The sequence below is a fragment of the Dermacentor andersoni genome, chromosome 2 (genome assembly GCF_023375885.2).
Source record: "Dermacentor andersoni chromosome 2, qqDerAnde1_hic_scaffold, whole genome shotgun sequence".
In the NCBI taxonomy this organism is placed as follows: Eukaryota; Metazoa; Arthropoda; class Arachnida; order Ixodida; family Ixodidae; genus Dermacentor; species Dermacentor andersoni.
This window is the reverse complement of record NC_092815.1, coordinates 118,649,583-118,664,376: the sequence shown is the minus strand read 5'-3', so window position 1 is coordinate 118,664,376 and position 14,794 is coordinate 118,649,583. Positions and strand designations below refer to the sequence as shown.

Genomic DNA, 14,794 nt, shown 5'->3' with positions numbered 1-14,794 from the left:
TGCACACAGCCTTTTTGACTGGCCTTTCATTTAAAGAGGGCTTCCCACTCATCCTGCCGTCCAGGAATCGTTGACGTCAAGCCACCAAACCACGCTAGAATTTCCCTCCTTCTCAGCCATCAGAATTGCTTGTCTCTCAAAGCGGGTGTCATATTGAGTGCACTACATCGTCATAAGGTTATGGATAAGCGGAGTCTAAATGCAGAAGACGTCAGGGTACTGCAGCACCGTGACCGTGGCACCAGTCACAAGTACCGTGAAAATGGTGTTGATTCCAACATAAAAACAAGTTTTGACTTTGATCGACTTGCCTATAGATTGGATCAAGCCATAAAGGTACAGGTTGTAAATGTAATGCTAAAAACCGCGGAATTTAGGATATTGTTTTAGAATTGCAAATTTTATGGTTATTTGAACACAACACACAGTTATAGTTCAAGCAACAAAAATCATGAAAGAAACTTGCATTACAATCGAGTAAATGCAGTACCTTATGCATTAAATTTTCTACCAATTCCCCCCCCCCCCCAAAAAAAAAAAAATTTCCGCATATAAATGACCACATCATTTTCATAGATTAGATAGAAACAAATGCAAGGAATTGTGTTGGCTGCTGCAGAGCCAGCAGTATGTTTCATTTGCTTCGAATACAATTGAACCCAACATTACTAGACTAGCTTCAGTTGTCAAACTCTTCACCCGTGCGCTTACCACTGCAGACGCCTCGCCGCAGCCTTGAGCTCGTGCGGATGGATAGCTTGCACATATTTCATGCTCGCTGGCGGTCTCCCTTGTCCGAATTAGTGATACCTTGCGAAAGCGATATCCACCTACAGTAATAAGATGTATCGGGCTAGTTGGTTCATACTGAAATAAGGGAAACTGTACGAAAGGAAGAAACGCATACGACGAAGAGCAGAAGCTGCATTTCGGTGTCGTGTGTTCCTTCCTGTCATCTTAGCCTTTCACGCAGTTTACTATTCACCTAGAGCAACTTGGCACATTTCGTCGCTGATATTACTTGCTTAATTAAGTTTGGCTTGGGCCAGTAATAAGCCAGCCAGCGAAACCAAATTTATTATCCACAAAAATAACTGCACAACTTTCTCGTGAAACAATGAATGCGTTATTTAAAAAAAATGAAGTAAAAAAAATACAACTGTATGCCCCACATATATAGCTAAGACCTAAACTGTCGCAAGGGACATAATCTAGGCAAATGATTTATGCCCACGTGGAAACCAACTCCACCTACAGCAGTTTGGCACATTTCCTCGCTGCCTTTACTTCAAGACTGGATACCCGCTGCTGCTCCAGGAGGAACCTTGCATAAAAATGCATGCATGCTACTAAATAAAATTTAAGGATGCTTGCACTCAGTTCCTGAAAGTGCAAGGCGCACCCAGCACGACTCAGCATATTCTCTGACAGCTCTTCTAAGATGGCCCAGAACAGGTCACCACACCTTGTTTGACTTTGTTAGTTGTTCTGTAATACTTTCATTGGCTGACAGCACAGATGTTAGGGCTCCAAATGGGTGCTTCAAAGCTCCAGGCAAGGCACAAAGGACCTAAGTTTGGTGATAATGGCTGCAGGGGCTGTATTCTGAGACCATCCACTTCAGCGATAGTTCACTGTTAGGCGCACGCTGATTGGCTGGTTGAGCAAAATCTGATGATGTAGCTCATGCGATTTTGCTAAAACAAGAGATCAGCACGTGCCTGATGGCGAGCTATTGCTGAGGCGATAGTATCGCCAAAGTGGATCGTTTCAGAATACGGCCCCAGGTGGAACGTCTGAGCAACAAACGCGGTGAAGGCCCCAGTTTCCCGGATAACATGTTTGCTGAAATCCACCGTCAACAGCCAACCACAATACACCAATGCTGCACCATGTGCGTTGTCTGGCCCGTCCGTGTAGCCAGCTAGTGAGGAAGTGAAGCTGGTTGCGACTGCAGCGCCACGAAGGCACAGGTGGGTGGAGGTTCCGTGCAAAGCCGCCGAGTTTGACAATGGAAACTATACCAGCGGAAGGAAAGCTATGGAAGGCGAAGCGCACAAAAGTGAGAGCGCTTCTGAAAAGAGTCCCGCATTTCCATCCACATTAGTTTAAGCTGGGGACCAGGAAACATAAACACCTTATCAGCAACAGTTAAATAAGACAAAACACACCACTGAATGTAAAAGCTTGCTGATTTTGTGGCTTTTCCCTTCTGAATCTTGGCAAACCCGAAACCATCGCACGTGGAAGCTGCATCGATTCAGCGTCTTCTCCGAGCAACCAAAAGCACTGTCAAATGCTGGTGGACTACTTGGCGCGGTAACACATGTGCAGAAGCTCCGCCCCTGTAGCTTTCCCTTCACAGCCACAGAAAGTTGTCCACAAGTATAGTCTATAAGTGGGGTATAATCCACTTATAACAATAATCAAGTGCCAAGAAAATCCCACTGTTGTAGCCTATCACTGTTATAACAGGGTTTCGTGAAAAAGGCAACCAGGTTACAGCAGCACCAGACACGGCGCGTTTTTGAGGCTTCATCGGCCTCGTGCACCCCTCTCTCATCTCTCTTCCACCCCTTTTCAATAATGAATCGCCTGTGCGGGTAGAAGGGAGACGGGAGAGAGGCCCACAAGGCTGGTGATGCATAGGGTGAAGGTGTGTCATGAGGGGTGCGTGGCACGATGGCGGGTGTGACAAAGGTGTGCAGTATGCATTTCTTTTTCTTTCTTTCTTTCTTTCTTTCTTTCTTTCTTTCTTTCTTTCTTTCTTTCTTTCTTTCTTTCTTTTCTGCTGCAGTTACTTAGTAGCCAAATTGTTATATAGCCAATAATGCAGCACGGGAACATTGTAGTGAATGGTTTGTTTTACCATAAGACACACACAAAAGTTGCTTATTGTATCGGAGTATTGTTAAAACTGGTATCATTATAAGTGGGTTCATCTGTATTTGCATCCCATCTAGTATTTGAAAATCTTGAAATGCCTGGTTTTCAAATCTAATTGAATATTAAAATTGTAATATTTGATGCCATGCAAAATTTGTTGATATTCCCACACGCCTAGCTTTAACTGAAAGGGGTCAGTGAATGAAAATTTGCCACCAAAGATAAAATAGCAATTGGCATGTAATGGCAAGCCTGCAATTGCTCGATGCAACGAGCCTGGTTGAACGTTAGCTGGTTGTCCCAGCTATCTTTGTCTTATTTGTGTCTGAGCTTCCTACCTGCAAATAAAGCCTCAATCTATTTGTGATTGAACCTCAAATACCCTCATCTTTAATTCCTGCATAGTTGCATGGCTATATAGCAGTGTGCGCTTGCTAGAATGGTTCTTTAACCCTTTGAAGTGATCATCAGTCAGCATAAAATGGAAACCTCGGGCTGTAGCTAACAATTCGCAAAAGGACTTATCTTTGTCCTGATGAAGTCCTCTTGTCGAATCATTGGCTCTAGGCTGTGGAATGCCTTGTTCGGTTCGGCCGCTATTGATTACTTCGTCCCCATCCTCTTTTGAAGCCTTTCCCTTGCTTAAATTTCTAAAACATTGTCGTTATTCTGTGCATTGGGTGAAACTACACGGGTGAAGAGCATGGGGGTTCAGTTATACAGTGCATTTCAGTGTCAACAAAACTAGTGCACAAGATATTCACTGAAATAAATAACTGATAACTCCATAACAAAAATAACTCTCCAATAAAAATTGTCTAACGAAAAAAATAAAATGGTGAATGTTAACCGGGAAAAATAGATAAATAAAAGAACACAACATTTTTTGGGTGGGGGGGAATAGAAACTGAATATAGCTTTCCATATTTTACGAAAATAAAAGCCAAAAACACTGAATCATTGTTATAAGAGATACGCTACACATGTGATCACTGTTCATATTCCCTTGACCCATTCATAATGCACATGTCATGTACTGGGTTATTGTGAATTACAGTCAGTGCCTAATTTTTCTAACACCCAAGGAACCATGAGAATGTCCTAAAAATTTGGAAGCCCAAAAAAGCTGCTTCTTGCAGAAAATGCACCATTTTATAGGTATTTCTTGGATGGAGATGGTCAGGGGAAAGGTATCAGACTTGTGCAACTCTGCCAATGCATTGTCAAGGTGGCTCTGAAAAGTTCGGCAAAGGGTGTCGTTAATGGTAGCTGGCGCTATCTTCAGCTGGGTCAACGCTACCTGTTACAGCCTTAGCAGCGTAAAAGAATCATTCATCCTCTTCCGCACCACACCATGTTCCGCTTGCTGTACATCATTGCTGTACACTGATGAGTCATCAGTGCTCGCATCAACTTGGAGCTCGTCAGCTGTGCAGGCACTGGCTCTTCAGTCGCAGTGTTGGAGTCATCCGAATCCTCCACACGGAGTTTGAGATTTTTGTCATCATCGGCGAAGTTATGCTGATTGGAACCAAAACGCCAGTGGCGTGCAGGTCATCAAACACCACGAAAGTCCATGAAAGGAGATTGATTGCAGATGCTGTTGTTCTCTCCGGGCAAGACAGTGTGAAGCCCGCGTGGCAAAAATTGCTAAGCATCTCTTGTGCAACCACGTTCCACAAGTCTGCAAGCCTGCCAACAGCAGACCTAAGGTCAATGGCGTAATTTTTGCCGCTGTCTGAGCACAGCGCTATCCAGCTGCGCATGCGTGACCTGTGCAGAAGCTTCAGGTTGCGGATCACGTCTTGGTCCATGAGCTGCAGGATTGCTGTGGTGTTCAGGGGCAGAAATCGCATCTGTACAGCCTTTAGGTCTTTGATGTGGCCATGCGCTTCAGAGTTGTCCACAAAGAGCGGAACTTTTTTATTCTTTTGTTCGAACCTTATTTTCAACTTGCAAATGTACGCTTCGAATAACTGCTGTGTTGTGCAGGCCTTCTTGTTGGCCTCGTACGGAACAGGTAGGGTTGCCCCCTTAAAACACCTTACCGTAAAAACCGGAATATAGGTCGAACTTTTTTTCAAAAACCCATCGCAAAAAGTCGACCCTCGACTTATATACCGGACATTGGCGGAAAAACTACGCAAGTCTTGCAACAATGGGCGGATAAAGTAGACAGCCGCCTTCGCCATCGCCATCAGCAGCATGGCGGCGTGGCGACGCTGTGGCACCTGTGACACCGGCATTTTGCGTTTCCATTGTCGCAAAGTTATATTAATTAAAGGCTGCACTTTCATTTTGTTTCAAAATGAGCGGGAGCGGAAGCCAACGTCAATTCACCGTCGCCTTCAAGAAAAAGGCGATTGAGTACGCGGAAGCCCACGGCAACCTGGCGGCACAGCGCGAACTTGAAGTATCCGAAAAGAGCATTCGGTAGTGGCGGAGGCAAAAGCAACGTATTACAACTTGCAGCAACCAAAAGAAAACGTCATTTCGTGCCGGATCGCAGTGGACTGCAGAACTGGAAGGCAAGGTTGCGGAGTCCGTCCGCGAGCTGCGTGTAAGATCGCTGCCTGTGACTGCCGAATGCATCCGTTTGAAAGCGGTAGAGATCGCACGCGCCTATGGACTGGGCAGCGAGAAGCACTCGTCATCCGACTCTGATCAAAGGCCTTGCTCTGATTCGGAGTAGCGCTTGCGCACTTCGTGCCCTTCTGTGTACTGTACACCCGACAAACTTTTTAACAGTATCGCGCGACCATCGACCCGCGTGTTTGTCAGCACCTTATCATCACGGCACGGAGCGGCGAAATAGCGAAAGTAAGGGCATGTGTACACATGCGCGTATCTCGTTTGTTTCGCTGCTCAACGCCATTAATAAGGTGTTGACAAGCCCGCGTGTCGATGATCGCGCGAAACCGCTAAAAACTTGGCCGGGTGCACACGCGAGCAGCATTTAAATAAATACTGTCACCATTGTGCAACCCCCCGAGTCGCATTTGTTTCAAGGTAAGGGTGTCATGTCTTTCGGTACTTTTGCCATTGAAAAGGATATTTTTTTTTTTTTCATTTTGAGGATTCGTTAGTTGGGGGATCGACCTATATTCCGGTCCGACCTATAGTCCGGTTTTTACGGTAGATTCTTCAATTTTCCTATGACGAGCATCAGAAGCTTCTCGATACCCGAGATGTTGCTGCCGATGAGGACAGTCAGCCGCTCTTTGCTGTGTTTGCCCCATGGCGGGAATCACCAGCAATTGCAAGTGTTTTCTCTCTGAACTTGGCGTAGAACAATCCACTATTATCACAGTTGAAAATGTTCTCAGGCGCAAACTGCTGCAACGAAGACTGTAGCTTTCCATTCCGATACTGCACGATAGCTGAATCGTCCACAGTGCGGCTTTCCCCTCATGTCTTCTTCTTGAACTTGAGGTCATTGCGATTCTTGAAATTTCTAAGTCGCCCATGCTGAACTTGGAAGTTCTTGACGTTCATTTGAAGCGCAAAAGCCTCCTTCCTCCCTCTGCTTGAAGATGTCATCCAAGACTGGGATTTGCTTTGCTTTCATGGTATTTAACCACACGAGGAGTGTTTCCTCAAGTTGTGGGTAAACACCCTGTGTTGTATTATTGTATTATATTTTTTGTGTCCCAGTTAACTTTCTGGCCACTTCCAAGATGTTCCACTTGTTTTTCATGAAATCCAAAACTGTTTGCTTTGAAATTCCGAACTCCTTGCCCATGTCGGCTTGTGACAGGCTGTTTCAATTTGCTTGATGTTGGCGACTTTCTTTTTCATCCTCAGCCTACGATAGGGCTTTGTGCGCCTCAAAGCCATGAGCGAATGTGATGAAGGCATAGTCACCGCCATTGCTATCAGCTGCGAGTCCGCTCGTTGAAAAACACAGTACTAAACAGCAGGAAGCTTCTCAGCGAACATCAAAGAGGGCGCATAGCAGCACAACGTGGTCGCACGACCTATTGTAAAGCTAACCAAACAACTAAACACAAAAGCCATAGCTAAGGTAGGCTGTGGCTGCCAACGGATTGGCGTGCAAGAGCGCTGGATTGTGGTTTCAATACAATACGGTGGCCACAGTGCTACAGCTGGCTACAGCTAGCAGATCAGCGTGTGAAAGTGGGGGTTCGAGGCTGCAAGATAATCAAAATGGTGCAGATTAATGCCACTTTGGACCTGCAGTTAGGTGTAAAAAGTCCGTAAAATCAGACATTGACTGTATCTGCAAGGCCTGTCATCTCCACCGTGGGAGGAGAGCAAGTGTGCTATGACTGAGAGATAGTTCTTTTCTGAGCATGAGGTGGTGGGTTTAGTTCTCAGTTTGCCACAGCTGTACTCCAGTCAAGACAGAATGTAAAAACACTCCTTACCAAGCGTTGGGTGCATGTTATTAAACCACAAGTGGTCTAATCTAAGGTAACCACATGGTCTAAAGCAACTACTGCCTCGACCGCGGCAACAGCACCTTTCCTGCAGCAGATTCATTCAGAACCCACTTAACTTGCATCATTCTTTCTCCCTGTAGAATCCCGATTATTGTTATTCCTTATATTTGAGCCAACAAATATCCATATGTTTCGTGTAGGAACGAATTCTCTCATCAAATGTGAATTGGACATCAAGGACTGTTCGATTAATATGTGAAATTTTGAATATTTGTGCACTCCTTTTTTTTTATGCCATGTGATTAAAGAAACAAATGAGAGTGATGATCACGCAGCGCCAACATGCAGTCAGTGAACTAGCATTTTATTCTATGACTATGAACACCCGTTGATTGAGCAGCTGTCTTTTTTTTTTTTTTTTTTTTGCTTGTACAGGGTTTTAGGCATCTTCTCAATCATTCATAGACACAATTACTAATATGATTGATGCTTGTCCAGCTCGTTGAGCCAAAATGAACCTGTAAATGTGCTGAAATGTTAGCCTGTTCTCCCCAAGCCATCCTGCTTCAACTTGGTCAACCGCATTCCTTGTATTTTCTAGCGTCTTGTCATAAGAGCATGTAGTACCAGACCCAATGTTGCCGCTCATCTTCGTCTTGTTTGTTTTGTTGATGCAGGCAAGCACCAGTGCCTGGTCCAGCTGACGTCACTGCCGCTGGCAGTGTGCTTTGGCACGGCCGACACGCCCGAGCAGGCGCAGGTGGCTGCAGCGCGCTGCGCACTGCAGTACCTGAAGATCATGACCAAGAAGTGAGGCAGGCAGGGTACCTGGCTCAGCAGCATGCTGGTCAACCTGGATTGAACAGAGGAGTTCTGCCACCCACACGGCAGAAAACCCTAGCATTTTGATGTTCAAGGTACCTTGTTCAAAGAAAACCCGTCTCTAGTCAGATGAGCTGCACTTCGGCCTTTGGCTGTTCCCTCCTCTTCGTTCACCCGCGTCCTTAATCCGACCTTGGGGCAGTGTTGCGTTCATCCCGTCCCACGCGTGTGGGGCAGGGCCTATATGCAAAGCCAAGCCTGCGCAAAGGTTGACGTAGCTTTCATGTCCGGTCGACAAGGAGGCAAGTTGCTGCAGGCTGGCCTATGACGTCTTCCCATTTTTTTATCGGCTTCTACCTCTAGCCAATTGCATTTTTGCACATCTCTCTCAGTAACAGCTCTCTCAGCAGCCAAGGCATACTTTATTTTGTTCCCTTAGTTTTACCTTTGGACTGTTTGCACTAATATTAGGACTTCAGGTAGATGGCTTAGCTGATCCAGGTGGTTTGTGATTAATGCATTCTTCAGGTCTGTGCTGAAGTGCAGTTTACTCTTGCTTGTTCCAAGAATGGCAAGAGAGGTGCAATCAGAGTAGCTTTCTCATTAAATGAGATCTGTGGCTGCGCTTTTTCTCATTTTTATTTGTTTGTTGCTCGATCATGGGTGTTTGCTCCTGCTTCAAAGAGCTGGAACAAAATGTTATTGTGGAGGACAAACACTGAAAAGTTTGGGGCCTCTGGACATTTTTGGAGAGAGTCTAGTGCGTTTTTCGACACCAAAGACCTTTTTTAAAAGTGTAACAGACGTGTAAATCCTGGCTCACTTGGCCAGTCACTAAACTGAGCTGGCAAGTGTTGCATGACATACACATGAAAAAAAGAAAAGCCTTCTCGAGTGATTTTGATCTTGCAGTTAACAGCAAAATTGCCATTCTACAGTGCACTGACTTGACTAAGCTAGACTCCACTGTTTGTCAGTGGGAAAGTGCAGCACCATAGTTGACTGCATGAAGGGGGATAAATCCCTCTGCTTGTTTTATTTACTAAATGATGAAGTTCCACAATCTTTGCATCCAGGCTGTGACGAATTGCATGAGCATTGCAGGAACAAATGCATGTTTGAGACATGCATTTGATGAGTTTGATGCATGTGGCATTGCACTGCGATCTTTCGGGAGTGGACTCCTGCAGTGAAACATCCACAGATTTTTCAGTGGCGTCTTGCTGTAGCTACGTTCAACTTGTTCAGCAGGTAATGCACCTGCGTAGCTCACGCAGTCTTTTATAATTGTGAAGAATAACTTTGCTTTGCTATGCTCTGCTCTGCAAGAGAGAGAGAGAGAAAAATGTGTTTTTGTGACACTTATACGTTACCCGTGCGGAAACTGTTGCCAGAAGCGCTTTTTCTTCTTCTTGAACGGACGCTACAAAAGGAGGGATGAAGAGCGTGGCCTGTTTTTTAACACTAAGCAAAGAGCCAAAATTGTGAACGAAGATGGGGGAACAGCCAGCAACTCTAGCTGCAGAAAGCATTTTCTCTCACATTCCGAGGAACTGACACGAATCGGGCATCCAACGATCTGAAAGTCTGGAGATTGGGAGGGAGGACAGCCACACCATTGTCTTTAATATAAAAATATGTTCTTGAATGGAAAAAAAAATTCAGTCTTCTTTTTTTTTTTTTATTCCTGAAGCAGGTGTTGTAAATCTGTAATCAGAGTAGTGCTTGTAAAGTCCCTTTGTTGTTCTCACAAGCATTTTGGGGCAAGATTTTAATCTAGCAATTTTTTAAGACGAGTTTTCTTTATTTATTTAGTATTATTATTTTTTCTAAGCACTGGTTGAAGGTTAGATGCTACAGTTTTCAACTGCATGCTGCATTCTGGGCATCAAGAATAAATAGGGGTGTATGCAGTTATAGAAACGCACCTTAAAGACTTGGAATCTCCCTTGGTATTTTTGCACCATTCCGTTGTTTCCTTTTTATTTTATTTTTTCACTTTTTTTCCCCCCTGTAGTCTAGTGCAGGCATTTTGCCAGAATTGTGACTACATAAGATTGCTTTTGCAAATTATTTATGGTTGCTGGTGTGTGACGATAAATAGGATGGGACTTCAGGCTGGCAAGGAGGGAATGAATATTAACCAATCATGTAGGTGGGAATTTTTCTCTTAACTATCGAGCATTAGGCTAGCTTTTTTCCCAATTTCCAACCTTTCATCTGCGAGTGACAAAATAAACGGTAATCAACAATACTACTGTGTTGTGTGTTTATTCAATGGCAACAGACGAACTGTTATCAAAAGCACTCTGTGCGTTTTGTGATCCTGCATGAGACATACACTGCATTGCTCCGAGGCAGTGAGGAACTAATTTCCTGTTTTGCGTGTTGTGTGGCTGGTGAAAGGACATTACTTGGAAACTCCTGCGCCAGCTTGCTAGAATGTAGGTTTCGATAGTGTGTAGGCAGTGTTTATGTAGTATGTGCAGCGTGTGTTAAATGCTGCAGCACTTACGAGGACAACACAGACATGTTACCATGTGTTCTGAACAGGTGTAATTGGGCGTGCTTGAATCTAATTTGGCTGAATGTTGCTTTTACTAATAATTCCTTATTTAAAATTCAGCAGCGCAGTACTCTAATGTGTTCACGAGGACTTGGCAAATATGATACAGTTGAACCTTGCAATAACGAAATCGTTGGGTTATTCTTAGCCAGTTGCTTTTGGAGATGCGATCACTTTTATTGGATTTTGCTAACTCGGCATCGGATGCAGAGCAACAGTGCTCCACGCATTCAGCAGCATTTCTCGAGCGCCTTGTAGGCTCTGATGCATCCTGTGCCGAGCACGAAATTGATCGTATCTTGTATACCCAAAGGCAGTTGATCGAGATTACGGCCCCGTCGCGCAAATCCACTTCCTGCACTGAATCCACACATGACGCTTGTCGGATGGCACCAAAACTAGCCTTCTTGAAGCAAAGAATGTGTATTCCCGGACGAACGCTCAATCATTACCCGATTTGGGGCACTCCATGCTGCGACCGCCATTTCAAGCGGGGTAAACAATTCCACGTTGGTGGAACATAGATTTCCTTGTTTTTGCTGCATTTTTCTCGCTGAAGTGCACATTACGCACTGCACTAAGCGTGCAAAAACCATCGTCGCATGTCAGTAGCAACATGCTGCTGCTTCAAACGGGCGATAAACAAACAAGATAGTGGCCATGACTTGTTTCCGGTGTGATCGCTTCCGGCACTTGGTTATTTTTGCAACCAAAAATGGCAGCACCCACGCAAGTGTAATGTGGTGCTTTTTTTTTTGCAATTTTGATGCAAAGCAATCGCATTTGAGCATATTTTGGAGCATGCTAGCCTTGCGTGAGTAGGTAATATGTGGGGTTACATTCTGGCAAATTTTGTGATGCGAGATTGCAGTACAGCGACATTTCGTTGTTGAGAGGTACAAAAGGCATTGAATCCTATGGGCGTTAGCGGGGTACAAAAGAATTTCTTTGTCCCGAGAATTTCGTTATCGGGGATTTTGACTGTATGTACTACTATCAGCGTCAAATGGAACACGAACAGTGAAGTGCATAGTCGAAGCATAACTGAAGGTACAGTATGCGCCATGTGGTCATCACCATTGACTGACGCACTCATCAGGTTTGACCTCTCTGCACAATGATGCTCCCCCTGTACTGCAATATCTTTTTATTCTGGTCTGGTTCTGCTTTATTTGAAAGCGAGAGAGATCACTCTGCCAACTGCACCATGCGATAATACTTCCTCTACACTGCAATATTTTAGCTTAAGCTTTCTTCTTTTCTGGCTTTAAAATTAAAGAGAACTAGAACAGAAAAGAAAATGTTGCAGTATAGGGAGCGTCATCAAACCGGATGTGCATACCTCTCAGTGGTGATGACTAGATGGCGCGCACTATGCCTTCAGTTAGCTTCAGCCATGTGCTCCCCTTTTCGCGTTTCATTTGACGCTGATAGTACATGCAAGCATTTCATAACATCAAAAATTTAGTTTGTTAAACCTCTGTCGAGTTGCCTGCCTTTATCTGTAACATGGCCTTGTACTCGGGTGTAATGCTGCGTTTGCTTTGCACAAAGCAAAAGGCACTTTCGACTTTTTGAGACATGCAGGTCTAAAGTCCTTTATGATTTACCCCATATATAAATCCCTAATACTCCTGACACGTGGGTGAAATAAAGTCCTTTAAAGTAAACCCCTTGCATTGCACTGAAGGACCCCTTACGAAAAGGAGCTTTGCCGATCACACACGGCATGGTGCGATTTCCCTTATATTTTTTTCAGAAAGCGTGGCAGCAAAACGGAAGATGCTGCTTGTGTTAACTGAAACTGACAAAGTGCTAAAACATTGTGCACCTGTTCAATGCAAAACAAGAAAGTATACAGTCAAAAGAAATGAAAGCATGATGCATAAGAGAGCTGCTGCAGCATTATAATTCACATATTCGTTATTATGAGTGTGGTTTCTTGTTAGTAGTGAAATTGAACTTCCTTGTCAACAGCAATGGGCAATGAGTGAGCACGCTGCTAGTGCTGAGGCGTGGCTGGTCTGGAATGCGTGTCAATTATCCAGACTGGCCATGGGTGGAGCTGCGGTTTTCTAGATGTGTTCAATAGTTAGCTACGCCAATGCCGCTATTACGAGCACCACTGCGTGACACAGGGCATGTCGATTGGTACGCTGCCCATATATTCTACTTCACTGTAATGCTGGGCCAATGAAAGAAGAGTGGCTGGAAAACATTTGGATGAAGCTGCTTGAGGTGAGTGTGGTGATGCGACAATGGCGACATCTATGACGGGGTCAGTTGCATATGTTTTAATTGAAAGTGTGGTTGCATTAAAAGCTCACTGCAAGATAATTTGGGCGTCTGTTAACTGTAAGAAACATTTTTAAAAGCAATTGAATTATCACCAGGACTACAAAGTGTTTCAGCAACTTTTGTGTTGTTGATGGGCTGCATAGGCAGACTACACCTTTATGCCCATAAAGTAGTTTGGATATCTCCCTTTCCACGGGGACCCTTACCAGAAAGGAGGTGCTCCTTTGTCATGTCACCTCGCGTGTATGCCTTTACAGTAGATGTCCCTTAGTTCAAAGGACTTTGCAGTACCCGTGTGTTACTGGATTACTTGATCTTTCATCCTGACCATCTGGAGTATCACGTTAGACATTTCTTTAGGTGAACATCTCCAGCTCTCATTTAAGTCTTTCTCAAACAAACAAGATAAGAACAAAGCTGGTAAGTTCTAACCAGAGGAGGCTATGCTTGACCCTGGGATTCTTCATTACCATAGCAGTTAATTGTCTAGAACTGCCCACTCTCACAGAAAATTCACTTGGGGTTTGTCTACCAAGGATGTCATGATACAGATTCCTGAAGCCACTGGTTGTCCTTTATCACATTGGGTTTTTGAATCGTACCACTTGGCCATACTATTAAATGGCATTGACAAGGTGCAGCTTTGTAAAGCCTAGCTTGTTTAGTTGGTGAAGGTCAGAAAGGAGTGTGCAAGAAACAGGGTGGGGTGTCAGGAGGGCTCTTATTTTATAACCTTTATTGCCCCCAAAATATGCATAGTTCCTATAAGGCAAATCGCAATGTTCTCTGAAGGCTCTTCCTTTCGTGGCAAGGTCAACGGCCTGGACCATAGAGTTTCCTACAGTAATTTCTAGAGGGAACTCTGGCACTGCAATGGGAATGATGGGAAGCACAGGGATTTGTCTGATCTTTGTGCTTGTGGATTCAGACATTCTTGTGGCTTTGTTTATTGTGCTTTATATGCCCTCGTCCTAAATTTCAAAGCAGTCTATACTTTTCGAAATGCAGAAGACACTGCGAACCCGCACAAACACTACTAATTGCAACAGTTCAGCTTGTCGAGGTGGCCAAATCTAAACGTGCCAAGCCTTTCAAGGTACTGGCTTGCCTGTGACAAATCATAAGGGCCTTTTGTGTCGTTTGTCGATGCAAATGGCCATTGCATAATGGTTTCAATATCGGGCTTCTGTGCTCGAATCCTGCTGCCAGACATTCTAATAGTGTTTATTTAATGGTTTATTATGCAGTACTTTGTTGAAAATTACGAGTTTAGAAAGTCAAGAAGCTATTTGAAGCCAGAAGGGTGAACTTCAGGCAAATCTGTGTACTTCCCATAATTCCCATGCTGCCTTTACTGCCCCCATTGCAGCTCCTGAAGACACTAGCACCAGAGTTCCCACGGGCGGAAGTGGCGCGAACCTCTCAAATTGAGAGACGTAGTACCACGAGGACAGGAAGAGCCATATTGACCAAAGTTGGAATAAATTCGGATGGAGGCCCCACTCAAAAGGTGGAGGTCGATAGGGAAGTCAGAAAAAATCTGATTATCACCCCCCTGCTAAAAACATGCACCGGAAGATAACAAAGACTGGAGGCAAAAAGGATACAGAGCATTGCAAATTAGATTCGGCAAAATTTCGGGACGTGAGGTGGCCTATGTAGACGCAGCGAGAGCTGGCGGTGGTTTTACGGTGGCAACGACCGTCAGCGGCCGGGGCAATCCCGTGACAGCTGCCACTCTGCGCGGGCAGAGCATAGAGGTTGTCGAGGAAATTGCGATCGCGTTAGCTTGCATTGGAACGGACGCGAAATTTCTGAT

General features: G+C 44.6%; 1 protein-coding gene across 1 annotated transcript in view; it reads left to right on the top strand.

Moving 5' to 3' along the window:
• The window catches only part of LOC126541320 (protein Loquacious-like), a 35,312-nt gene extending 24,947 nt beyond the window's left edge, over window positions 1–10,365 (top strand). The window contains exon 8 of the mRNA XM_050188054.3: window positions 7,967–10,365. Coding sequence (XP_050044011.2) covers window positions 7,967–8,103 — 137 coding nt within the window. The 3' untranslated portion in view covers window positions 8,104–10,365. The remainder of the gene's footprint in view (window positions 1–7,966) is intronic.
• The last annotated feature ends 4,429 nt before the right edge of the window (window positions 10,366–14,794 follow it).